This window comes from Hypomesus transpacificus, chromosome 18 (genome assembly GCF_021917145.1).
Source record: "Hypomesus transpacificus isolate Combined female chromosome 18, fHypTra1, whole genome shotgun sequence".
NCBI classification, from domain to species: domain Eukaryota; kingdom Metazoa; phylum Chordata; class Actinopteri; order Osmeriformes; family Osmeridae; genus Hypomesus; species Hypomesus transpacificus.
In genome coordinates, this window is record NC_061077.1 from 5390713 (window position 1) to 5417630 (window position 26918).

The 26918-nt window shown below is 46.3% G+C and overlaps 1 protein-coding gene across 1 annotated transcript; it reads left to right on the plus strand.

Moving 5' to 3' along the window:
• The first annotated feature begins 3994 nt into the window (after positions 1 to 3994).
• nup210 (nucleoporin 210) lies at positions 3995 to 25469 on the plus strand. The gene is given in 41 exon segments (XM_047040070.1): positions 3995 to 4621; positions 5194 to 5333; positions 5828 to 5959; positions 6613 to 6709; positions 6895 to 7045; positions 7574 to 7706; positions 7837 to 7995; positions 8399 to 8452; positions 8455 to 8466; positions 8601 to 8707; positions 8971 to 9111; positions 9237 to 9374; positions 9678 to 9833; positions 10051 to 10267; positions 10736 to 10881; positions 12127 to 12345; positions 12434 to 12607; positions 12715 to 12907; positions 13014 to 13120; positions 13518 to 13622; positions 14062 to 14163; positions 14298 to 14426; positions 14645 to 14772; positions 14851 to 14986; positions 15076 to 15138; positions 15534 to 15713; positions 15808 to 15888; positions 15982 to 16113; positions 16369 to 16530; positions 17031 to 17122; positions 17295 to 17469; positions 17705 to 17880; positions 19909 to 20129; positions 20257 to 20393; positions 21564 to 21678; positions 21852 to 21998; positions 22805 to 23055; positions 23145 to 23349; positions 23815 to 23934; positions 24022 to 24096; positions 24206 to 25469. Coding segments are annotated over 41 exon segments (5667 nt in total). The 5' UTR covers positions 3995 to 4466; the 3' UTR covers positions 24310 to 25469.
• The last annotated feature ends 1449 nt before the right edge of the window (positions 25470 to 26918 follow it).

A 26918-nucleotide genomic window follows, 5' to 3' on the forward strand; every position in this document is an offset into this window, starting at 1 on the left:
CTTCCTGTGTTTTATAGAGTGCACAACCTTGGACACCTTGGCTCCTGGAAGACGTAATCATGTAGCAGGCTGTGACCAGAGAGGCCTGCTCCACAGTAGTTGACCCACTGGGTTAGAACCAGACAAGCTCACTGCGGTAAAGCCTCTTAGCGCAGGGTAACGTGATCTGACACAAGCTGGTTTGGGAAAGGTAATTGCGTCCTGTTCTATTGTTATTTCTCATTCATGCATGTTTGAATGGTGACTTCTACCAATACTAATTCACCCAGCCCACCACCCGCTGTCCTGCCTCTGGATAATCCACCTAATGGGACCAATTTCTCAGATATATCTGGCCACTCTCCAGCACTCACCACCATTTAAAGAGCTTCATGAAATAATGCTAATAATATGCCTTTTTCATGTATTGTGAGCAGTATGAAGTAATTCTCCCCATGATTTCCAGGGCTGTCCTCTAGATTTAGTACTACATTCTTTTCATCCAATTAGACGTCATTGACTGTGACATCATTGTCTATCGGGGGCCTAAATCCAGCAGGTGTTAATGTTGTCTGTTCATTGCGTGACAATGTCCTTACCTCCCAGCTCTGTTTGAACAGGTGGACAGTGTTTCCCCCAGCTGTGTCTTCTATCTACTTAAGTCACATGGCACTGCTTTAAAGTGTTGTCTATTGCCACAATCAGCTCCCTTCATGACTAATGCTACAAGGCTTTGAGATTGAGATCCTATACTTTCTTTGCTTTCTTGTGACTCTCAGACAGATGCTCAGCCAACACATAGAATATGCCACAATGTAGGAAAACACTCTTATGAAACCATTAATTCCTAGCAGACAAATTATGAGAAGTGCTAGATGTGCATTGGTCCATAAGTGTTGCAATCTCTTGCATCTAAAAGCCCATGTCTCTTGCAGACCAAATGTGTTTCCTATCAGCTCTGTAGTGTAGGTCAGTGATGAAGTGAGTAGAGGAAGTCTTTAATGCGCCCCAGTGAAGACAGAGCCTGGAAGCTCTGCAGGGGGTACACCTAGGGAAATTAAAGGTGTTTCTAAAGAAAGTGAGGACCCACCTGTGTCTTGTAAAGAGATTTCAGGCTCTACAGGGAGGTTAAAGGTTTCCCTAATGTTTTGAGATCTTTGAACTCTGCCAATTACATACTATTTTGTCTGGACAAAATATCTGGAAAGACATACAAGCACTTTGGTATTATTTTTGTTGTTGTTCTGCTTCAATTTATATAAATGAGCATACATTATTATGTATAATTGATTATTAATATATTATATACTGTAAATAATTAAATATGTATTTTATTAATCAAACAAACAATCGAGTACTTACTACTTGCTACCATTTTCCTCATGTATGTGAAGCTAATTTAATGGACATTTTAGTCAAGTACCCACATTCCCTCCCTAATTTTATCAATGCTAATGTCAAAGTAAATCCCCTGGGTTTTGAATGAAAGGAAGTAAGAATACATGAGTGGGAACACATGGAAGCGTTTTTGTGAGTGTTTTTGTGAGCGTTTTTGTGATTATGCCACTATTATCCATGGGTATGAGTGCATGGAGTTGCAAATACAAAGCTTTTCAGCTCTTTCCACTTAATGCCTCCTCCATGGCAATAGCAAGGGAATTCAAAGCATGGAGTTAAGAACTTGCAAACACCTTGAAAACTCCAGATACATGTTGGAACCAGATACATGTTGAATTGTGAGATTGGAAGGAAATAGAGATACAGATTTAAATTTTTACTCAGAATATATTATCCAATCTGAGACTATTGAGAAGCAGTCTAGCAGTAACGTAGTGCACATTATTCAGACTATTGTTTTCTTTGTATTCTTTTTGGAACACAGGATACCTCCCTGAGGCCAGGACTAATTTCACTTCATTGTAAAACCTTTTATTATTACTGCCTACATCACTCTTTACTGTGCCACACACTAAAATGACCCTAAAGCTGTGGTTCCCCAAATTATTTTATGCTATCATCAAACCATGACAAACCATGTTTTTTTGTTGTTAAAACCAGGAAGTAAACTTTTATGCAGCCTAGATAAAGAGATGAGGGCATGTTGTTCAAAGTTATTGTCCTAACTCGTTGTAATATTGGAATATGGAAAAACATATTTATAAATATATAAAAAATATCTGTAGATGTTATTGCATTATCCAGTGCCAAGACACACACAAATCATTGCTGTCAGTAAGTTTAAAAGAAATTGTCAAGTCCCAGCCAAAGACTTACAGAAGAAAGAAGAAAACTTGAACCTGGCAGCTTTGCTTTGAACAAGTCTCTCCAAGGCAAAAAAACAATTCAACAGTACAAGCCCACTGCGTTTTCATAAGGCCAGTTTGACTCTTGTCTAGACGTGAGGGTCAGTACCCACGGGACCTGCTCACAGACCCTGAGCGGGACTGTCAGGGATTGTTTTCCTCTTGCTGAGACATTACATCAGCTGCTGTAAACCTCCTACCTGCACTGCCGACACATCAACTGTTTCATCTGAATCCAACCTAATTGTAACGTCCCAACAGGTCTCCCCTTACTGTAACTCTAGTCTAATTGAAGAAAGTCCAACTACCCTTGACTAGTACTGTCCTCTTGCAGACATAAATAATCTGCCAAATATTTCCGGAGGAATAATAGTCATTTTGAAACAATGTTCTTCAAGCTACTAAGGTGCTTGATAAAGGCATATTAAGTGATGGGAAATTACAGCAACGTGTACTTAACTGTACTGAGCTGGAGAGTTGCCATTCTGAATAGTCATGCTGGAGCATAGCGCCACTCAGATCAACAGGCAGTGATGTGATCTCATTGGCAATGTTCACTGACTAGTATAATTTGTCACTTCTGGCACACTAAAAACATGTTTCCAAATCAGTGCCTGGTAATCAAGCTATAAACCCAAAAGTGTCCATTAAACGAGAAACATGATCAGGACTGATCAGTGTTCTAACAGAAACAAAGAACATCAAGACACATCAGTGGATCCCAAGTGATCTGAATTCGGTGATTAAAAATCTGGTACCAGTCCAAAGGTGTATTAGTTTACAAATTGAGAAGCTTCTATGTCAACAAATGATTTCACATTTTCAAGACATTGAGGTTGATTTACCTTTCACGGCATGTCCGTTTTCACTACATTTATTTGCCAAAGATGGTGTCATTATTTCCAACTTAGTTCTCTGCCATGTTTGAGGGTAATGGTTGTCTTGTGAACTGTTCCTTCTCCTCTGCCATTAAATGGATAGTGATGGTCTGTGATGGTATCTGATCTTAAAATAAACACTTCTGATGATCTAAGTTGTAAAACGTTTGGCAACTATTTCAGTATAGGAGATCATTATTTTCTCTCCATCTGCACAAAATGTGCATGAGGGTTTTAAGCACATGATGATGATGATATTGAAAGTAAACAAACTCATTGTTAATACTGCATGAAACTCGGTGATTAGAAACATATTTTCTCAGTATTAATGAGTAATTAATAAGTAGTTTTGTCTATCCAAGATGAGTAAAATATGAGAACTATCTATTTTCAAGAAGAAGGCACATACAAGTAGTGAGACATCTTTCATTGTTCAAAGTTGAATATTTTACTCTATGAGGGAAAGGCCACTTAACTGTGTAACTGCGTGAGTGACACCTAGGGGTAAGAAGTTGTTCCCTAACAATCTTAAAACAGGCCAAATGCATCTATGGTGTTGATCAGTTGAGTACTCTCATCAAAGATCGGTTTAGCATTTCCTAAAACACTTCAGTCAAAAAGTCAGTCAAATCATTTCTTAAATAAATGAATGTTGAAAAGCAATGCATTTAAAACTTGCAAAAAATGTATGAATACATTTGAACCCACATGTAACAGTTCTGCAAGCCAACGTTCTCAGAGCTGTTCCGAGAAGGCAGAGTTCGAACTTCTAAGCAAAAAGACAAGACTGCTTCTTTAAGATACAGCGTCATCAAGTCAGATTTTACGTTTACTTTACTCCCAGCATGCATGCCTGCAACTCAAAATAATTTCCAATGGCGGGTATTTCTTAAATCTAGTGAATTATTTTTATTTTACTGAATTTATCTCGTATTTCATATACTGGGCATTTGAATGTAACGTTTTATGTACAGTTTTTTGACTAGAGGGCTTCAGAGAGAGCTTCAGAGAGAGCTTTCGATTTCAGTTGCACGCGACATTGTTTAAGCATGCCGCTACCGCTTTGCGTGACTGTCATAAATTTAAACTATGTATCAATGGCCTGAGTATTTACTTTAGTAAACGGCTACTGTAACAGTGTTTGATTAGTGTTATATTGCCTTACGGCTATACATGATGGTTAGCCATGTTGTTTGGTGATGGGCTGGAGCTACTATAACAGCAAAACTCGATAATTCTTTTTCTCTTAAATCTTGATTGTAGTTCAACCCTCAACTATCGTTGAAGTCATTTCAGACCTTTTGACATGGCAACTCTTAGACTATCAGTATTAGGGATATTGCTATCAATTATTTATACCACTGATGCCTCAAAATTAAATATTCCCAAAGTGTTATTACCATTAGCTCGAAGTACTAGAATTAACTTCACATTGGAGGCGACTGACGGCTGCTACAGATGGTAAGTGCACATTTTCAGTGGCAAGTTCTGCTTTACATTATCCGACAGGAAATGCAGGCTAAACTGTGCTTCTGAACGTCTCGGATATCATATTTCCAAGGTCATGTAGGGACGCACATACAGTGCTGTTGTTGCAAACGCCTTATTTTTGTTGTCTTGATGAACTTCCACGAACATTTTCAATCCTAAATTGGATGGACGTGAACATTAGCCATCAGCATGCCACAAGAACCCGTTTCCTGTCACATGGGAGACGTTTCTGACCCTGTATGACTCTGTAAACTTGCCCTGAAGCACATGTTCATTTATTGTCTACTCTAGTATGTTCCCCTCCAGCGTCATGTGGAAAGGTGACCTTAAACATAACAGTAATTGGACAACCCTTTCTTGTTCACATATGGAAGGGTGTTTTTAACAACATTCCTGAGGTCAAATAAATTACGTTTATCTGTTAATCTAAGGTAGGCCTATACTGTAGTTCTCTCTTCTCTTGACAGTATAATATAGTACTATATATTCCTATGGCATGGCTCATGGCGAAACATTTTTTGTTTTATATTTTATAACTCAAGGTCCTCCACAAGACCAGAAGTGGCCAGTATCCAGACTCTGAATGCAGACAGCAGCAGACACTGTTCCCAGAGAGCTGTTGTCCAGGCCCTCTCCACCCAACCATCCAGACTCACTAGCATCATCCTGGCTGAGGATGTTGGTATGTGCTGTATCTGCTTTCAGACAGCTAGCCTGAGCAGCGTTACAGAGTTTTTAGTTATGCCTTCATGCTTATTTTGTTATATTTTGTCTCTTATGTCCTATTATGAAAAGGCATTTTATGCATAGTACCATGACATTTAGACTTTAAGGATAGTTTTTTCTTCATATTGTTTAGTCTAGTATTGACCTTGCGTGTTGCTATTTAATATTTGAAATGTTGTATGACAGAGAGGGTAATCTGATTCTCATTTTGTACACTGACTTGTCTTGTGTCTCCCCTAACATTTGGAGAACAATTGTTCACTGTATTTATATTTGCTTGTCATGAAGTATAGCCACTGGCCAACAAGTAGTTAGAGGTTGTAAATATACTTGTGTCCAACCATGTTGACCAACCAATTACACTGCTGTATAATATAACCTGTGGGGGTTTATGATACCTGTCTTACTAGCTCTGTGTGACTGACCTGTGTTCTATTCTCTTGTGTCCAGTGACAGGGCAGGTGCTGCGCTGTGATGCCATAGTAGACATCATCAGTGAGATTCAGATTGTGTCCACAACCAGAGAGCTTCACCTGGAAGACTCGCCACTTGAACTGAAGATCAACGCTCTGGACTCGGAGGGTCAGTAGCATCACCTGCAGCCTACACACACTGTAGCATCACTTACGATTTTGACAATGCCACTGCTCATGAGACATTTTACAGGGATTTACTTTATATACAGTACTTGTCAGTGTTTACTGGTCTGGTATGCACTATTAAATCCACTCTATTGTATTGAGTGATTGGCATAGGCTCTTCAGTGGTGTTTCCTAGCTGTAGTAAGGACCGTTATATCAGTAATGATTGCTGTAAGCCCAAGGCAGGCCTCCTGCCCCGAGGCAGCATTTAAATGTCTGTTTGTTCTGTTCCACTAGTTCCATTAGGAGAGGAGACAGTCTGCTCAATGAGCTGCAGCCACAACCTGAGTCTTTCTGATGACAGCCTCAAGGCTAGCCTGTTGTTGTTGGCCTCTGTGGATATTTTAGATTTGTCAGACTGCTGCAACAAAAGAAACACATTCCAAAGTGAAAAAGGATTATTGGCTTAGTTTTTCAGCTGCAGCTAAAAACTTGTGAAACCAGTATGCTCGGAATGTCGTCACCCCCAGTGACCTAAGCCCTACAATACCATCCTGTAATACTGTTCAATCTGTTATCCGTATATCTATATTAATTATAATATTAGAGTGTTCATTTTTCCAATGTATTCATCCATCTGTTATTTTTGTGCAGGCAACACATTCAGCACTCTTGCAAGTCTGGTGTTTGATTGGAGCATAGTGAAAGATGCTGATGTGGAAGGATTCTCAGACTCCTACAACTCATTAAGGTGCATATCGAATACTGTCTTATCTTCGTCTCATGTCATATACTTTTTATGGATTGGTTGTGTAGTAACAATTATGTTAGCTCTACAAAAGCCTCCCAATAAAAACAGTTGGTAACTTAATGTGATGACACATCCATAAACGTTCTCAGAATTTAATATCTTGTCCAATTGGTTTTCTTCCCAAGGGTGCTTAAATTCTCTGAATCAACGTACACACCCCCTGGTTACATCTCTGAAATGGAGAGAATTGGAAAACAGGGAGATATCATCTTGGTGTCTGGGCTGAAAACGGGACACTCAAAGCTTAAGGCAAAAATCCAGGAGTCTCTTTACAAGGTAGGCTTCCGTTAAGTCTGTCCCCTGCTGTTGCACTAATATGAAGTGTAAAACCCTGCTATGCACAGGACAGAATCAGATGGTGCGTGGTCCTGGTGGTCTATTCTTAGATGTGTGAGAGGCATCAGAGAACTGGGATCTAAGCTACACTGAAATAGTATTCTCTCCCATCACATGTGTGAGGTATCAAAGCTCCAGGGACATGGAGAGCTATAAATACTGAGATAGATGTTTCTACTCTGCCATGTCTATGATGTCAGCCCGTCTAGCTGTCTGCTCTCAGATCAGTGTGGAGGTGCCCACTCTGTGATTATGTCATCCTGATGGAGAATTAAAGGCACTTTCATTTCGATGACTAAGGATTAATACTGAATTTACTCAGTAAATTATAATATTGAACAATATTATGATGGCATGTTTGAAAATATCTGTACTTATCAAAAGCATTTATTCACAATGTAAAATGTCTCCTATTGAAGTACTTCTCTTTGTGTATGTGCATGTTTAACCATGGTGTGCCTGCCACAGGATGTGGGTGCAGCGGAAGTGCGACTGCTGATTCTGGAGAACATCTTGCTGAGCCCTGCTCATGATGTCTACCTGCTGGCTGGCACCTCCATCCAGTACAAGGTTCAGAAGATCAGACAGGGCAAGATCACAGGTAGCTCTCTATACCATTGGTATCCTGCTATATCGTCGACTATCAGGTTACTTGATGAACTCATAATGGCGCGCATGTATTATACTTGAACTCACAGCGATTTTGAGGTTTGACTGCTGTCATGTTTCAGAGTTGGCGATGCCCTGTGAGCAGTATAAGCTCCAGCTCCAGAACAGTATGACTGGGCCTGATGGGAACCCTGACCTGCCTGTGGCTAGCCTGGACCAGAGCAGCTCCTCTGTCAGCGCCCTGCAGCAAGGACACATCCACGTGGTGCTGGACCACAAGAGTATCCTTCAGACCGCACACACCTCAGCTGATCCTGATTAGTTTGTCACTGAGACTAATTTGTGTCAGGTGTTGAATGACGAGCGTAACTGCTCCCCCTCCCCCTTCTGTAGTGCAGTGCTGCTGTATGACATGTATGGTTAGTGTAGTTCTCTTTGCGTGTGATGCAAACTGTAGATTGAAGAGAGGGTGCTTGGTGGAGCAGACACAGAAAATGTAATGAATATAATGAGACTTGGCACACTGGTGTAGGCCAGGCGGGCTAAGCACTCTGGTTAACATGAAACCTCTAACTGGTGTTGTGCACTTGACACCTACCGCGCAAACTGGGACACTAAAAGAAGTGTAATAAAATGTCAGTATTTGTATATCTAAGTTTATATTCCTTAATAACCATCTCCAAGGCATTCGTATGCAGGGGGTGTCTCGCTTGCCCAACAGTACGCTCTATGTTGTGGAACAGGATACTTGGGTATTTCTACATTGTTTTGTTATGTAATGGTTATTTAACCTACATGCTTCTGGGATTTCATTGTTCTATGTCAATGTTCTCCTACTGATCTGCACAGCTTGTTTTCACTCTGTCTTGATTTACCATTTGTTCAGGTTTCAAAATCTATCCTGGAGAGAGCTGGGTCCTTGAGACAGGGCGTGTGTATGAGGTCCTTCTTGAAGTGTTTGACAAGTCCAGCAACAAAATCTACATATCGGATGTAAGATTGAATTTTTCTTAAGGGGTCGGATTGTTAGTTGAAGTTGTGACTGGCAAATCATGCTTATACACAGTTTATGCTGGAAAAGCATATTATCATGGAGGCCAAATTAGCATCAGACTGAGAAGATTCACAGAAACAATAAATAAGTAAATACGTTTTAGTTGAGTTGTCTGTTTCCCCACCAATACATTATAATTGTTTTTGGAGAAAAACAATTCCACCCCAAACCCTTATCTTTCTCTCAAATATGTTTTGCACAGAATATGAGGATAGATGCTGCATTCCCAGGAGAGCACTTTGAGATTCTGGAATCTTCTGTGAATGGATCATACCACCGTGTCAAGACTCTAAAAAATGGACAAACACTCATTGATGCTGCACTCAGATCTGTGGTGGACCAAGTAAGTGATATTACAACCCTGAATTAGTCCTTGTGGGTTTGTACTAACCCAACATTTCCATTTAAATGTAAAATAAGAAAATAAACATAATTTCCTGTGTCTTAATGAGACTTGTTCTGTTTTAGAATGGAGGGGTCCACACATTCCCCAACCCCGCTTCCAACAAGCAGGAGGTAGAGATCTACAATCCCATAGTGCTCAGTCCCAGCATTCTAACGTTTCCATGGCAGCCCAAGGTCGGAGCCTACCAGTACACAATCAAGGTATTTGACCCTGGTGGCTGATTGACAGGCTGTCTCTGCCCTGCACATCGAATGCATCTTCTATTTGTCTTTCAGAAGAAGCACACAATACATCACCTGCACAGCATGTGACTATAGTGTGATGACTGTGATAGGTGAAAGGGTTATACTGCTTGACCATTTGTATGGTTGTATCAGGGAGATAGTGGAAGATAATGCCCATGTTCTGAATGGGATGTGTTTGGTATGTGAGTCAGGGCACCAGGTCTAGATCTCCCTCTGTGTGCTCCAGAGTCAATATTGACTCTGGCTGTGTTGCTCCAGGCATCCGGAGGCAGTGGGAACTTCAGCTGGGCCTCCTCCAACATGGCCGTCGCCACGGTGACTGTGAAAGGAGTGATGAAAACCGTCCGTGACATTGGCGTGAGCGTTGTGAATGCCCACGATGTACGCAACCCGCTGCACTATGGACACATGAAGGTGAGCTGCTGAAGGGGACCGGTCAGCCAGGCCACTAGACCACAGATCAGCCCCGGTGTCTGTAAAACCCCACTGTTCTCAAAACAACTCGACACAGAATAATGACACCGTCCGCGTGTCTGTGAATTCATAAATCCTGAACTCTAGGCATGTATCCTGGTACTGTATGTGCTCATTAGTTGAGTCGTTGTGCCCCTGTGGTCCTGTTTCCCTCCAGGTGTATGTGGTGGAGCCGGTGGGGATGGACTTCTCCCCCTGCCCAGTGGAGGCCAGGGTGGGCTTGGTGCTGGAGCTGCCTCTGAGGATCTTTGGTCTCCTAGCAGAGAGGAGCCAGGGGGACCAGATGGATGGGGAGAGGGTCATGCTGAGTGACTGCTCCCACTTTGACCTGCAGGTGGTAGAGGAGAACCAGGGAGTGTTCCAGCTGCTGGAGGGTGAGGCTGAATGCTGGAGGGGCTGGCAGCTGGGAGTTGGAAGCTTTGGGCTGGGTGCTTGGGGCTCGGGGCTAGGGGCTTAAATTGAGGCATTGGGGCCGTAGATGAATTGCTTGGGTGTGCTCCTCTAAGGCTTGTCACAGGGGCACAACCTTTTATGTGGTTTATGTCATATTCGGGTTGCAAAGACCATTTTTATTCCTCTGCTGTGACCAAAAGAGTGCTTTTGGTCACAAGATATGCAGTTTTGCATTCTATAATTCCTTGTAATAAATGTGATGACTGGTCTGGGACTTATACCATGGGACTGCTGCTGTCTGCTCGGTGTCCATTTGGGGCTGGAGATGCCTATAACTGTAGACACTCACACTTATGGACTAGGACTGGGGTAGACGGTTTTATGGGATTTAATTGACTGCGTAGGTCTGACTGTGGTGTGTGTGTGCGTGCGTGCGTGTGTGTTTTCAGGGCCTCTGGCTCCAGGACAGGAGCACTGTAGTGGGGTGAGGGCCAAGGCCCTGGCCCCTGGATACACCACCCTGACAGTCAGCTACACCCATGGAAACATCCACCTCAGTGCCAAGATCACCATTGCTGCCTACCTGCCTCTCATAGTAAGTACTGGGCCATCCTGGACAGGGTCTCTACCTGGTCCATCCTAGACAGGGTCTCTACCTGGTCGACCCTGGACAGGGTCTCTACCTGGTCCACCCTGGACAAGGTCTCTACCTGGTCCACCCTGGACAGGGTCTCTACCTGGTCCATCCTGGACAGGGTCTCAACCTGGTCCATCCTAGACAGGGTCTCTACCTGGTCCACCCTGGACAGGGTCTCTACCTGGTCCACCCTGGACAGGGTCTCTACCTGGTCCATCCTGGACAGGGTCTCTACCTGACCCCCTACAGCAGGAGTTATCAAACCTTTTGGGGCCAGGGACCCCTTACAGGGGAGAACATTTTCCAAGGACCCCCCCCCCCCCCCATAATAATAACACCCATTCAGCATACCTTTTGTGCTCTTAAACTGACACAATATGCTTGTTCTATTGGTGCAAATGTTCCCCGTCTGTTGATTATTACATATTTTTTCACTTTTCAAAGATGCAGCACAATTGATGGCAAATTATTTTGAGGACCCCCCTGGCTCTGGTTCTGGGACCCCTAGAGAACCACTGCCCTACAGTTTCACTAGAACACAGTTACCAGTATACACACTGTTTCCGCTTGTCCACATTATTTTGCAGATTTGACCAACTCCTGATAAGGCTGTTATTTTATACTTGTCTGTTGTGGTGGCATCTGAAATCTTTATAACGATCTTCTGCCACACTCCCACCTATCTTTAGCACAGCAATTAGCCTTTCCCCCTTAATCAGCGACCCTCACACACACACGCGCATACACACCTACATTCCTTCGCAGATATACACGCACCTTTGCTCATTGCAATCAGTGCAGAAGTGCAATGATCAGCTAGTGTTAAATTCCACTCTCCTGGGTTTCCTCAGTGTTGTGTGCATTTTAATTATGCCCTCATGCACTCGATACACTGATTTGTTTTCTCTCTGCCTGGTGCAGCTCCAGCACAGCTCTAATGGAATTGATGTCAGCTCTTCGGCTGGAATGTAGAATTTATGTAAAGCAGGCGTTATGGAGGGGGCTTTTGATCTGAAGGCATGCATCATTTTGTCATGCCTTCCTCATGACTGCATCTCCATAGTGCTTGAGACCCAAGTACAGACTTGGGTGCTGGTTGTTTCCAAAAACACCTCAGGAAGGTTTCTTTTGGGATCTAAAAGTTTTCTAACTTCTCCGCTGCTCTGCTGTGGTCTAACCTGCTTTGTCTACTGTCCTTGACAGACTGTTGACCCTGCGTCAGAGGCCCTGGTGACTCTGGCCTCCTCTAAAGACATGCTCCTCGAGGGAGGCCCAAAGCCCTGGGTCCTAGAACCCTCCAAGTTCTTCCAGAACGTGAAGGCTGAGGAGGAGAACAGTGTGAGCCTGGAGGTGACCGGGCCGTCCTCCCGCAGCTTTGCCCGTCATGGGGTCCGAGCCACCTGCAGGGCCCTGGGAGAACAGGTACACCACCAGCCCGGCTCACCCGGAGCAGGAAGCCGTGCACGGCCAGCACTACAGGGATGTGAGTGTCAGTAACGTGTGTTTACAGGTCTTGACAGTGACGGTCGGGAACCATCCCAGCCTGACCAATCCCTACCCTGCGACGGAGACGGCGGTGGTCAAGTTTGTGTGTGGCCCTCCCTCTCGCCTCACCCTGGTCCCTGTGTACAGCAGTCCCCAGCTTGACCTCACTTGCCCACTGCTGCAGCAGAACAAACAAGTGGTGGGTGGTGGACGCCTCATCGGCTTGACAAATTCACCCGAGTTAATCAGGATTCTACACCTGTAATCCACTCCACTGGATAACCTCACATCATGCTATTTTCTCAGGTGCCTGTCTCCAATTACCGAAACCCTGTGCTGGACTTAGCTGCCTTTGACCAGCAAGGGAGAAAGTTTGATAACTTCAGCTCTCTGAGCATGGTCTGGGAGTCCAGCAAAGAGGCCCTGGCCAGTATTGAAACGTCCATGCCCATGGAGCTGCAGCAGTTTGAGGACGGGAACAAACAGAAGAAGCTCCACGGTAGGAGTCGGATGTTGCTGGCACATGCTGCTGCTGCTGCAGCCCTGCCAGGTGTCTGGAGCCTGAGGCTCACCTTCATGTCCTGAACTCTCCTCGTGTGTGACAGGGCGTCAGACAATCCTGGTCCACCACCAGTCGGGCTCCGCTGCCATCACAGTGACAGCTGTGGGGTACCAGGTCCCTCACTTGGAGGCTGCTAGGGTCACCAGTCGGGTAAGTGTGGTGACGTTGGAATCCATTTTGAGAGCCGTTTTGGCAGTGTGACTTTTGACTTCCTCTGTGAGTGACAGATAGGAACCTGCTGTTGTTAATGAGTCAGTAACCACAAGAAAAGAAGCATTGTTCCTACCTCATATAAACATCAGTGTTGCCATAGCAGCTCCACAAATGATCACAGAAAGACGGTTCACAGAAAGGAGAACTATCAGATTATTTTATTTGGCGGCTGACATGTTTCCTACAGTACATGACTTTTTACTCCTTCAGTTGAAACCTTTACTTCTACAGAACACCTAAATAGGGCAACCTTCTCCTGTTGCCGCAAAGTCCATGCAGTATTTGTGTGTAACCATGGTTACCGGTCTGCTTTATCTCATCCGGCTCCTATCAGTATGACCCTTTGACCCCGGTGTCGGCCACGCTGGATCTCCTGCTGGTGGAGGATGTGACAGTCAGTCCTGAGGCCGTCAGTATCTACAACCACCCAGACGTGCGGGTAAGACCTGCTCCCCATGTCTCGACTGGCCTCCCCCCTCAGACACTGTCTGAACACTGTCTCATCCAGTGACAGCACAATGCCTGTTTCATCCCATCCCATAACACGTACAGTAACATCTTAGGATATCCTGGTTGCCCCGTGTAAACACATCTAACCCTTTCTTGGAGCCATGTTGGTTAATCCTGCAAGATGAAGGTGTTGGACATAAATTGCAGCTAGTGACCTGTCTAAAAGGATTAAGAAGTGTGACCGGGGTTAAGGGTCCACTTTGATGCCTGGAGTGCTTTACGGGCCTTTTGAAATATTACAAGATGCGTTTCCACGACGTGGAAAAAACTGCACGTCAACATTGATGTGTTTCATTTTCGACTGATTTTGCTCCCTTGCTATTATCTTCTCTACTATAATCACTGTTGACACCTGGTTTGTCTGGCAGGCGGACCTGTCCCTCAGAGACGGTTCTGGGTATTTCTTTGTCAATGCCAGTGTTGGAGGAATAGCAGACATCATATTCCAGCAGAGCCACAGTACTGCAGAGGTGAACAATACACAGAATCACTCACAGTATCAAAGCAATGCCAGAATCCAACAAAAGAATATAGTATCTGACATGACAACAATGTTACGTCATGTCTTGGAAAATTCGGAGAGTAATCCTGTGTGTGTTTCCAGGTGGTTCCAGTCCAGGCAGGAGTCGTCCAGGTTCTGATTCATGACCTGTGTCTGGCGTTCCCAGCCCCTGCCATGGCCACAGTCCAGGTCTCTGATATCCTGGAGGTTTATGTGAGAGTGGTGGACAAGGTCAGTGGCCAGACCCTCATCTCCCATATAACTATTCCTTCATCCCTTTCTAGATCCTTCCCTTAGCCTTGGCCTGGGTGTGGAGTCTCTGTTATCTGCCTCACATTCCTCTCCTGACAGGCTAAGATCTGCACTGAACGCTGAGTCACACTGTTGTTCTGAAAACGACCCAGGAGCTGTGGTCTGTTCAGTTAAAGTAACAATATTTCATGTCTTAGGTGGAGATTGGCAAATCAGTGAAAGCACATGTCCGAGTCCTGAATGACAACAAGAAGCCCTTCCTGGCCAAATACTTTCGCTTCATGAACCTGAAACTCAAGGCAGCGTCTTCCATAGTCTCTCTGCAGTAAGTTTTCAGTGGTGGAACAACCATACACTAGTTCCAGTAGCTTAGATTGAATGATTGACTTATTGTTTTTCTTAGAGCGCTATCTGAGCCTTCGGAGAAAGACACGGCCATCTTCCTGGTCAAAGGCTTTTCCATTGGTCAGACCACCGTGTCTGCTGTTTTAGTTGACAAAAATGGAAGAAAAATTCCTTCTGCTCCTCAGCAAATAGAGGTGGGAACTTGTATAACACTCAAACAATAAAGATTTGTCAATGTTTCAGATGCTACATTTTTTTTACGACTTTTGTTATTCCTTCTCAGGTGTTCCCACCTTTCAAGCTCCTCCCCAGGAAAATGACCTTGATAATAGGAGCCATGATGCAGGTATTGATATTAGTGTCAGCATGATGTAGTTCTGTGGAAAAGTCTGCCACGCTACTGATTCTGATCTGAACTGACTCTCCTCCTGGGAGGATGATTAGAAAAGCCACATGGTCATATTCAACACTGTCTCATTGTCTTTTAAAAAGCCCTTCCCATACTCTAAGATAACATACATACATTGAATATGATTTAAATGTAATGTCAAACTCCATAGTGTTTATTATTAAACACCCTGAGAATAACTGTTTTCGAATGCTCCTAGACCCCACATTGACAGGAGTTAATGAATGAACTGTCATTGTCCTTCGGAGCAGTCATGTGAAACTGATAGTCTGCCATATTTGTTCCGCATCATCCTCTATCTCGCTCATTCGCTCTGTGCCTCCATTTTGTAGATCACTTCTGAGGGTGGTCCCCAGCCTCAGTCCAACATTCTCTTCTCCATGGCCAATGAGGAGATCGCATCCGTTAATGGGATTGGTCACGTTAGGGGCATTGCCATTGGTAATGTTACTGTGACTGGACTGGTGCAGGCGATAGATGCAGAGACTGGCAAGCTGGTAGTTGTTTCTCAGGTAAAGTACCCTTAGGCCGTCCCCAGGTGTATTATGATGAATAGGTTTGTTATTCCGACTGACAGACGGTTGTGTTGTGTGTTGAATTAAACAGGATGAAGTGGAAGTGGAAATCGTGCAGTTGAGGGGTATTCGGATCCGAGCCCCCATCACAAGAATGAAGACTGGCACCCAGGTAACTTTCTGTTTACTGAACAGTGAAAAAGACATTTGGGATGTTACTGGTGAAACCTGACTGTGAGTTGACCTTGTCTGTCTCTTGGGCCAGATGCCTGTGTATGTGATGGGCCTCACTAGCAGCCAGACCCCCTTGTCTTTTGGTAATGCCATACCTGGCCTCACCTTCCATTGGTCCACCACCAAGAGAGACATCCTGGAGCTCCAATCACGACATGCCGAGGTAGGAAGTTGCCTGCTGGCCGTGCCCTCCCCCATTCCCTCTGAGGAAAAATATCCTATCGTGTGCCGGCTTACAATTATAGATTATGCTGATAAGCTTTCCCTATTTTTAGCTCCTGCCTCAATCCTTTTTTTTTTATCAGATTGACTGATTTAGGGCAAAGCAAATATCTTACACCTCCAGCAGAGGGGACTAGGCATCTGCCCAGTATCCACTGTTTTGCTTTTGTGCTCACACTTTAATACCTCTCAACAGGCTGGTGTGCAGCTGCAGTCAGAGCATAACTTTGCCATGAGCGTGACTGGGAGGAGTAAAGAGGGCCGGACGGGCCTGAAGGTGGTGCTGAGAGCCTCGCAACCCTCGGCAGGCCAGCTGGAGGGGAACCTCCAGGAGCTCTCTGATGAGCTCCAGATCCAGGTAGCTGCAGTACAGGACCTCCAGCTCCTCCAGCGAGCGAGCAAGCTAGCCTAGCACTCCCCCAGGTCAAACCAGTACTGCTGTGTGTGTGTCTGTGTCTGTGTGTGTGTGTGTGTGTATATGTATTTGTGGTTGTCACTGCCAGTGAAATATCTGACAATGCTCCTGGTGGTTTACGGTTCTATGTTTATGGACCGGTACTTGTCCTCATGTCCCCTTGCTTGCTGTCCTATAAACTACAGGAAGTAAACAAGCCAGCATGCAAACTGTTCACAGCAGATTGGCAGAAAAGCACTGACGCTTAGCATTAAAGTATTGTGGGGCTTTTTCCTCTTTTGGTGGACTTTATATGATGATGAGGGCCTCTGTTTGTCACTTGATGAGCTGAATGTATCCGGCTTCAAACTGCATTAGTCTATGTCATGTCCTGAAAACCCAAACATCAAAGCACGATTAAAACCTCTTAATAATTGGCTTTTCATCTCCTCACTTTGATCAAGGTTTATGACAAGCTGCACATGCTTAATCCTGAAGTGGAGGCCAAAGAGATTCTGATGGCTCCCAACTCTGTGCTCAAACTCCAAACTAACAGGTACCTGAAGAGGTCTCCACACAGCATGGACCCTCCTTGTCATGTTTACTGAAGACTCTGAAAGTTTGAGTGCGACACAAACAAAAGGGGCTCGGTGTGATGGAAACTCGCTTTTCCAACCTTGACGTTGATATGAACCCAGAGGAATGTTTGTCCTCTGTGTGCTGCTCAGAGACGGTGTGGGCGCGCTGTCGTACCGCGTGCTGGACTGTCCTGACCAGGCTGTCATCGCCCAGGTGGATGACAAGGGGCTGCTGTCCTCCAGCTCGCTCACTGGCTCCTCCTCCCTCCTCGTCAACTCACAGGAGACCTTTGGTGTCAATCAAACCCTCATCCTCGCTGTCAAGGTACAGCTTGGCTCTTAGTTTATTTATTTAATTTTTTTACAGATTGGGGAGCCACTATTTTCACAGGCTGTATTGGTTGGTGACGTGTAATGAACGGACAATAAAAAAGCCATCATTAACCACACTAATTCCGATCGATTCAGAGCCACAGCGCTATTGCTTATCCATTACCCGGCCCCTTAAGATGACGTGTCCCCTTGATAGTGATTGATCACCACCTTGTTGCTGTTCCCAGGTGGTTCCCGTGACATACCTGCGTTTCAGCACCAGCCCAGCTCTCCACACGCCCTCCAAGGAGACCCTGTCAGCCATCCCCCTGGGCCTGCTGCTCACCTTCACTGTCCACTTCCATGCCAACACCGGAGAGCTCCTCCACAGCTCCAACTCCATCCTGACATACGCCACCAACAGGTAAACACCGCCCCTCAGAGCACTATGGAGTCAGAAATACCAGGCAGTTAGGAATCTTCATTGTCTGAAGTCTAAAGTTAAAAAGGAAATGCGCTAGACTTGGCTGGACACGTTGATGGGCAGAGGGGCAGAGTGTGTGCTCTTGGGTCGTTAAGCAGTTTTCAGTGGCTGTCCAGTCCCAGGCTGTGGGGCCATTATCCTGTCGTGGCTGGCTGTAAATGGAGTAGCTAGGCTTCCCTGAGTGCTCTGTTAGTGCAACCCTCTCAGCCCTGTCGGAGCTCATATCGTCCTCACTCTCAAACTCTCACCGACAAGGAATGACAACACTCCAACTCTGCTTTCGCCAGTGGGAAGGGAAGATTGAATTTAGCACTAAGGTCTCCCAGAATGCATTTATCTAATCACTGTCTAGACCACACAGCTAAGCAAACATTGCAAATAGGGATTTCATGCCTGGCATTGATTTTAGAATTTCCTTAGAATGCACTGTGGTATATTTTTTTATGATATTGACCTATGTGAGATATGTATCTGACATGGGGTTATGCAAAGACAGGAGCTGCTTCCCTAATCCCTATACAAGACCATACTTGCCAATAAAAATTGACTGTTGTCCATTGTCTATACTGTACATCTCAATGCATAAGGGCTGCTATAGTAGGTGAGTTCACAGTTGGGTTTAAAGGCAGCCAGGATGGCTTCAGCTTCACAGTAATTTACTAGGCTGTTCCTTCCTCCCCGCTTCAGACAGAGCTGTTTCCACCTGAATGAACCAAATTAATGGGAGAGAGTGGAGCAGGGAGGCATTACTGCACTGTCAACCAGCGACTCCCTCATTTGCCAGCACAATAAATTGATTCTATTACTTAGTTCTCAAGGTGCTGACAGACAATTTTACAAGAGACGTGTCCAGAGAGGGACAGCCTGGTACAGATGGTGAGGGCCATGGGGCCTTCCAGGGCCTCTCCAGAGAGGGACAGCCCGGTACAGATGGTGAGGGCCATGGGGCCTTCCAGGGCCTCTCCAGAGAGGGACAGCCCGGTACAGATGGTGAGGGCCATGGGGCCTTCCAGGGCCTCTCCAGAGAGGGACAGCCCGGTACAGATGGTGAGGGCCATGGGGCCTTCCAGGGCCTCTCCAGAGAGGGACAGCCCGGTACAGATGGTGAGGGCCATGGGGCCTTCCAGGGCCTCTCCAGAGAGGGACAGCCCGGTACAGATGCTGAGGGCCATGGGGCCTTCCAGGGCCTCTCCAGAGAGGGACAGCCCGGTACAGATGGTGAGGGCCATGGGGCCTTCCAGGGCCTCTCCAGAGAGGGACAGCCCGGTACAGATGGTGAGGGCCATGGGGCCTTCCAGGGCCTCTCCAGAGAGGGACAGCCCGGTACAGATGGTGAGGGCCATGGGGCCTTCCAGGGCCTCTCCAGAGAGGGACAGCCCGGTACAGATGGTGAGGGCCATGGGGCCTTCCAGGGCCTCTCCAGAGAGGGACAGCCCAGTACAGATGCTGAGGGCCATGGGGCCTTCCAGGGCCTCTCCAGAGAGGGACAGCCCGGTACAGATGGTGAGGGCCATGGGGCCTTCCAGGGCCTGTCCAGAGGGTTGTCTGTTTCACTAATAAGAACAGAAAAGAGAAATGCACTGTTGCAAATATCGATGCATTTGACCTCGGATGAAATAACGCTTGTCCCCGAGGCGTCTTTAAACAGAGGAGCAGAGACGACCCTGCCTAACCCCGTCTCCCTCTCCCCTGCAGAGACGACCCTGCCTAACCCCGTCTCCCTCTCCCCTGCAGAGACGACCCTGCCTAACCCCGTCTCCCTCTCCCCTGCAGAGACGACCCTGCCTAACCCCGTCTCCCTCTCCCCTGCAGAGACGACCCTGCCTAACCCCGTCTCCCTCTCCCCTGCAGAGACGACCCTGCCTAACCCCGTCTCCCTCTCCCCTGCAGAGACGACCCTGCCTAACCCCGTCTCCCTCTCCCCTGCAGAGACGACCCTGCCTAACCCCGTCTCCCTCTCCCCTGCAGAGACGACCTGGTGCAGGTGGGCCGGGGCCCAGGCAACAACACTCTCAATGTGCGCACGCTCAACGTGGGCCTCACCCTACTGGCTGTGTGGGACCGGGAGCAGGCAGGCGTGGCCGACTACTTGGCGCTGCCCGTGGAGCATGTCATCCACCCTGCAGACGCCCACAGCCTGGTGGTGGGAGACGTGGTCTGCTTCAGCGCCCACGTCCTCAGCCCAGACGGTAAGAGAGGCTAGGGAAGGAGCTGGGCCAGTTGGAACACCTGAAGTGTGTGAGGAAGCAAGAGGCTAGGAGACCCTCCCTAGTGAAGTGGGGAGAGATCACCCAATCAGATGTCATCTCCCCACAGGTATGCCAGGTACCTGGAGCTCCTCAGCCAATGGCGTGCTGCAGGTGGACCCTCAAACAGGTGCGGCGGTGGCCCGAAACGCTGGCACTGTTACGGTCTACTATGAGCTCCCTGGCCAGCTGAGGACATACAGAGAGGTAACAGAATCCCTGGAGCTGCAGCACCCACTCCATTACCTTGACTTATCATACTAGTGACGACTGTTCCAGGAAAGAGGGACAGTAAATGCCAGAGTCATCATTATTATCCAGAGGTTACATTCCCTTCCATCACAGGAGCGTTGGATGTGATCCAGATCCCCTTACGCGGGTATCTAGCTATCAGTCCAAGAAGCATTATACAGTACATCTCCGTCTCCATCATCAGATTTCTCCCCTCATCAGTAGTGGATCCTGACTGTGTAATGTGTGTGACTCCTCCCTCCCTGCCTCGCAGCTCCTGCTGTGGAGATCCTCCTCTGAGATGGAGCAGACCTAGGATTAATTAGCTCTGCTTCTCTCCTAGAGATGGAGACTAAGAATCAGCCAGCAGCTCTGCCTGCACTACAGTGTTTCCACCAGGCAGCCAGCAGCTCTGCCTGCACTACAGTGTTTCCACCAGGCAGCCAGCAGCTCTGCCTGCACTACAGTGTTTCCACCAGGCAGCCAGCAGCTCTGCCTGCTCTACAGTGTTTCCACCAGGCAGCCAGCAGCTCTGCCTGCTCTACAGTGTTTCCACCAGGCAGCCAGCAGCTCTGCCTGCACTACAGTGTTTCCACCAGGCAGTCAGCAGCTCTGCCTGCTCTACAGTGTTTCCACCAGGCAGCCAGCAGCTCTGCCTGCTCTACAGTGTTTCCACCAGGCAGCCAGCAGCTCTGCCTGCTCTACAGTGTTTCCACCAGGCAGCCAGCAGCTCTGCCTGCTCTACAGTGTTTCCACCAGGCAGCCAGCAGCTCTGCCTGCTCTACAGTGTTTCCACCAGGCAGCCAGCTTCGGCCACTCCTCTTTCTGTCTGCCAGGATTTTGTCTTTACTTACGCGGGAATCTTTCCACTTAGTGCTGAGTGAATGAGGCTGCGATGATTAGATGCTATCTGGATCAGTAAAACACACCATCACAGGATCAACCCACCGATTGGCTCTAATGGAGACTAAACAGATACTGTTGTTGAACCATACTTGACTCTAAAGTGAATGTCCACAATCACATATTTCAGTTAACATTTGTGGGTGTGCGTGAGCTAGGAACACACAACTGGGGGAGGACATCTGTGCAGACATCAGAAGTCCTGGTTGAAGTAGTTTGGACCTTGCTGTGTGTGTCCTGCAGGTTGTCGTGGAGCCAGCCACCAGGACTGCAGTTCTGGCTCAAGCTGTGCCAGTGAGGAGCGGCAAGGAGACCAGGGTCCTGCTCACCACCAGGGAGAGAGGAACACACCTCATAGGTAAACCTTCCCTTCTCATCCCTCCTTATCAAGATCTGGTCTCATCTCACCATTCTTTCACCCTTAACTGAATCTTCATATTGAGATTTCCGGTTTCATTTTCATCCACCTACTTGAATTTCGACTGCTTTTAGAATGTGCATGCTTGAATACTATGCTTTTGTCCCTGGCAGGTTCTTGTTCATCCGCCCAGACAAACTCTCTTGCTAAGCTCCGCCCAGAGACCTCGGTCAGCTGCCACCTGAGCTTCAGCAGCGACGCCGTCGACTTCTCTGCCCACAACGTCTTCCTCGCGCACACCAGCTTCGACCCCAGCGCTGGTAGGTACCGTGGTGCTCCGGAAACAGCAGGAGGTGGTCGTGACATCATGACTTCCCTGACTGGATATAAAACAGAAGAGGGAGAGGCACTAAACATAAACGATGTCTGACTGAACGAGTCCTCAGTTCCCTGTGCCTCTTGTTCTTCTCTGGCTGGACTTACACTTTCCCACCGCGTTCCCACCTTTAACCATCCTTTAGATGTATTTAACATGGACCAAGTGAGAGCAGGCTAAGGAGCTAGCAAGTTGTGTGCACACTACATAACCCGGGTGAGGAAATACTGTTTACGAGGGAATAATCAATACCAGCAAGGCTCATGAAATGAATTTAGCATGGGCTATAAAAGATGTCTGGGTGATGTATTGAATTAAAAAATGTTTCCTCCTGACTGATAGAGGCAGAGACCTAATTGAGTTTGGGAGTTGGGGCTTCTGCCCTGCGTTGGCCTATCTCTGAGGTGCACCACAGGGGGGTTGGGGGGGGCGGGGGGAGGTGGGGTTACCAGCTTATTCCCCCATACTGAGATGGATGGCTGTGTAGAAGGACTGGGGAAGGAGGGGGCGAAGCACATTAATCCTTGCCTTGTCACAAACGGAAGATTGTTTGTAATTTAACGGTTTCAAATCAATTTTCTTTCTTTGAATATTTTTGGATATGCTTTTTTACCATTCTAATGGGAAACTGGCACTACGATTTCGAGTCAAGTAATCTTTCTGCAAGACAATCAATCTATTAACCACTTTGCAATCAAACTTGTTTCAGACACAATTCTCCATGTTTTTCTCTGTTGTTCTCCTCTCCAGGCCTCTATGCGTGTTCTATAACCCTGCAACCAATGAGTGACCAGCAGACACGGGTGCTGAGCATGTCCATGGCTAACCTGCTGGTGAGGGCCGGGGTGGAGGACAGTGGCTTCTCCGGGGAGCAGGTCAGTGCCAGGCTGCCCATCGAGCCGGGCCTCTACTCTGACCAGACAGAGCTGCTCCTCACTAACCTGCACCCCTCAGCCGAGCTCACCGTCTTCGGCCCCAGCGCTGTCCTGGCCAACCTCAAGGTCAGTCTCTGCTCGACGCTCCACTGACAACACAGTTCCCTCATTCCGTCCCGAGTCAATCCTCAGTTCACACTCCTCTTTATGGTCAGGTGACGTCCAGTTCTCCGTCCATCGCCGTCCAGGAGAAGGAGGTGTCCCAGGACTTCCCCAGTCATATCAAATACAGCGTTCAGGCAGTGGCGTCCCAGTCTGCAGTCTCCACTTCCATCTCAGTCAGCAGTCCCTCCTCTGGACAGACCCTCGTCGTCCCTGTCACCCTCGCCCATGTGGCTGACCCCAGCACTGCTAGTCAAGGTCAGACATCCATGTCTCCCAGCGCTATGCCTCTTCAGAAACCACACAGTGTATTGTGAGAAGAGGTAGATGATAGGGTCTGGAAAAACCTGAAATCTAGGAAAGCTTAGTAACAGGATATCCATCATTGACATAAGAAAGCAGGTTAATGGCACAAAAATTCTGCCAAACAATTGTGCCGGGTTACTTATTTTCTTCCCAGGTCACCTGTTGATGTGTATTAATGACATCTATGGGGCCGTGACGTTCGCTGAACAGCAGATTTACCATAACCATCCATCATTCCATTACCTGTTAATGGGCTACAGAGAATGTAGGGCATTTGGATTTCATAACACTGTCAGCTAGTAACTAAAGTCTTTGTTCTGGCCAGTGAAAACTTGGCTAGAAGGGTGAAGATGTACACGTGTGAATGGACATGTGCCTCAGCTCTCAGGTGTTCTCGTCTCCATCCTTGTCTTGTAGCGGTGGATCCAGGTGGAAGCTTGGAGGGCACCCACTTCCTGAAGAACTTCATTGACTCCTACCAGATGATGTTCTTCACTCTGTTCACCTTGCTGGCTGCCACGGCCATCATCATTATTGGTGAGTCATTCAGTTTTGGTTTACTGATTCTATTTAGTTGAACCTGGTCCCCCCCCACTGACAGTGTGTTTGTTCTCTTGTACTCAGTGTGCCACGCAGCCTTCTCACCCACAGACCATGCACACCACCCAGCCTTCATTCAGAGAACGCCACCCAACTCAGGTACAAATGGTGGTACTTGTTTGCTGCTGTTTTGTGATTTGTGGAACTCATGGATCTAGTGTACTAGTGTTTTTGTTAACTCGTTTTGTTCCTATGACTTTTGATGCAGGTTTCCCCTCTCCAATTTCTAATTCCTTTAACCACAAGATGACCCCAGACCCAAAGAGTAGTCCCAAACTCCGCCTCTTCTCCCCAGACTACAACTCCAGATAGAGCATATTATTTACCCCTGGCTCTGAGCCACAGTCCGCACTCCAGGATAAGTGCCTAACTTGGAGGAGAATGTCTGAAGAATTTACTTGTGAATTCTATCCAACATGTTCAATGATTATTTCAAATGCACTGCAGTTAGTTTTAGTGTTAGAGCTTGAGGCTTTGAGGAGTTGACCGGGCCATTTTGTTGTTTTGTGTGTTCAGTGTGTGTGTGAAGCATCTTACAAGGTGAATTTTTACTACTGTGGTTTCAATATTAGCTTTTTATACATTATTGGGTGGCCTCCATATGTTTTGAGAGACATGTTTGTTCTAATTTATATTTGCGTATAGTATGGTTGCTTTGCACATTGTATAGGTTTGCTTAAAAATATGAGTGAAAATTTGTATTGTTAATCAGAAATGGAATTGCTATAAACTCAGGAATTTAACAAACCACTTCTCCTGTATGGCTTTCAGCAATATGTTTATTTTGATCAGGTTAATATCATTTTTGGTTAAAGAAAGATGAAGCATATTGACTGTGAGACAAGTAACACCACTGAATTAATCCGTCCTTTGATTTATTCCGTCCTCCAAAATATGTGCACATGTTCAGGTAAATGGTTCGTCCATTTGACTTTGGTGGCATTCCAATGTATTTAGTTGTAAATAACTCTCTCATGAGTTTTGAGACATGTAGCTTTTCTCAAACACAAATGTGAAATTGTTTGAGAATGTGAATCAACTCCTTAAGTTAAAGTGCTTTCAATCTTAACTGGCATTGTAATTGTGATCTGCAGTATTTATCTGAGGTGGGCTGTATGTTCATTTCTGCTATACTGGGAGATAGAGTGGAGATTAATTGGAAGAGTATTGCTATTGAGGCCAAGACTGCAACATTGCTTAACATTTTATATCTTGAAAAGACAGCTTTTGGCATTGAGTGATATTTCTGTTAAATTCTGTTTTACTGGTGCAGATGGAGTATATTATTCCTCAATCACCAAAAAGTTTCAATGTGAGTGTTAGTGTATTGTCATCCTCTTGCCTTACTCTCATATGTGTCATGTCACTATTGGTACAGGACATGTGAATACTAGAATTCCCCGAAGAACTGGTCAGTTTTATTGAGTGCTTTTGTCTTTGCTTGAATAATAAACGTTATACTTTTTTCTTTCTGCCCCGTGCCTCATTAACTTATACTAACTATAATTTTAACCAAGCCAACTGGATCCCCGATATCTAAAGGTTCTGGCTGCTCAAGTCCCTTCTTTTGGGTCCTTTATAGTTGTCTCCTTTTTTCCATGGGATGCACAAGTTTGGTTGCGTTGTTCACAGCTAGCTGCTTCTCCGTCTGTCCCTAAACTCGTAGCAACATTCACACAGCATGTTCTGCCACCAAGCACAAACAAAGCAGCAGGGATTAGGGCTTATCATCCCCCAGTGTCTCCTGAGACCAGTTAAAGGTCTGAGACCGTTGATCAAACATTTCCCTGTCTGTCAGTGATTGGCCTGGAGCTCTGTGGTGCGTCTCAGCCTCACACAGCTCATCTGTATGCCTGCTCTGCTGCTGGGGACACCAGGAACATGCAGCCCTGCCTGGGTGGAAACTTTGGAATGTGCTTGACATGGTTTGTTGCCTCAATAGTCCCTTTTTGGTTCACGAGCTACAATGACTTAGGTATGTGCACTGCAAATGTGTTCTTTATTTTGTGGGATGGCCTTTATTGTAGTGTGGGAATGTCACAAAATCTTTACTGCATGTTGACTAATGAAAGCCCATCCTTTTCCTGCAACCTATCCGGAAAGTCCGGAAATTAAATGCATATAACCACAAGAGCCATGGACAGGCACAACATTACACCCTTACTGAATTAGTGGGACAAGTTATATTAGTAAACTCTATAGGAATATTGGGAGTCAGATGGCTGAGCGGTGAGGGAGTCGGGCTAGTAATCAGAAGGTTGCCGGATCGATTCCCTGCCCCTCCAATATGACGTTGTGTCCTTGGGCAAGGCACTTCACCCTACTTGCCTCGGGGGGAATGTCGCTCTGGATAAGAGCGTCTGCTAAATGACTAAATGTAAATGTAATGTATTGCTCTGTATTTCTCCATACAGAAGGGACACAGCTGTTTGACGCAGGCCAAAGCCACCCCAGAAGTGAAGGGAAACAAGCCTGGCTTGAAGAGCTGTTAAAATACCAAACGTAATGTTCATGGGCAAAAACAGAAAAACTTTCGGCTTTTTTGCTGGCTTTGATTAACATAAGATGATCAAAATCAGTGCAATTCTAAATAAGAATTTCATATTTGGCCTGTTGAGACATGTTTTTACGTTCGGCATTGGACTGGATATATAGTTAATGCAGCCAACCATGCCAAAGTAAAGAAGACAGACAATTTATTTCCCGTCAATGGGTGTGTATTTTGAAGGCCAAGATGCCAACCTGTCTAGCAACGATCCCAGGGTTACCTGGGTGAAGGGAGACTGCTGTTCCAGGTGGTTTACTCTCCTGACAGAGCTGGGATCAATAAGGCCTGGCACTGAAGGAGACCTGACAAAAAGGCTTTCCTCATGCATGATTGCAAGAGGAGAGGAAAGATTCACCATCAACTAGAAACCAAA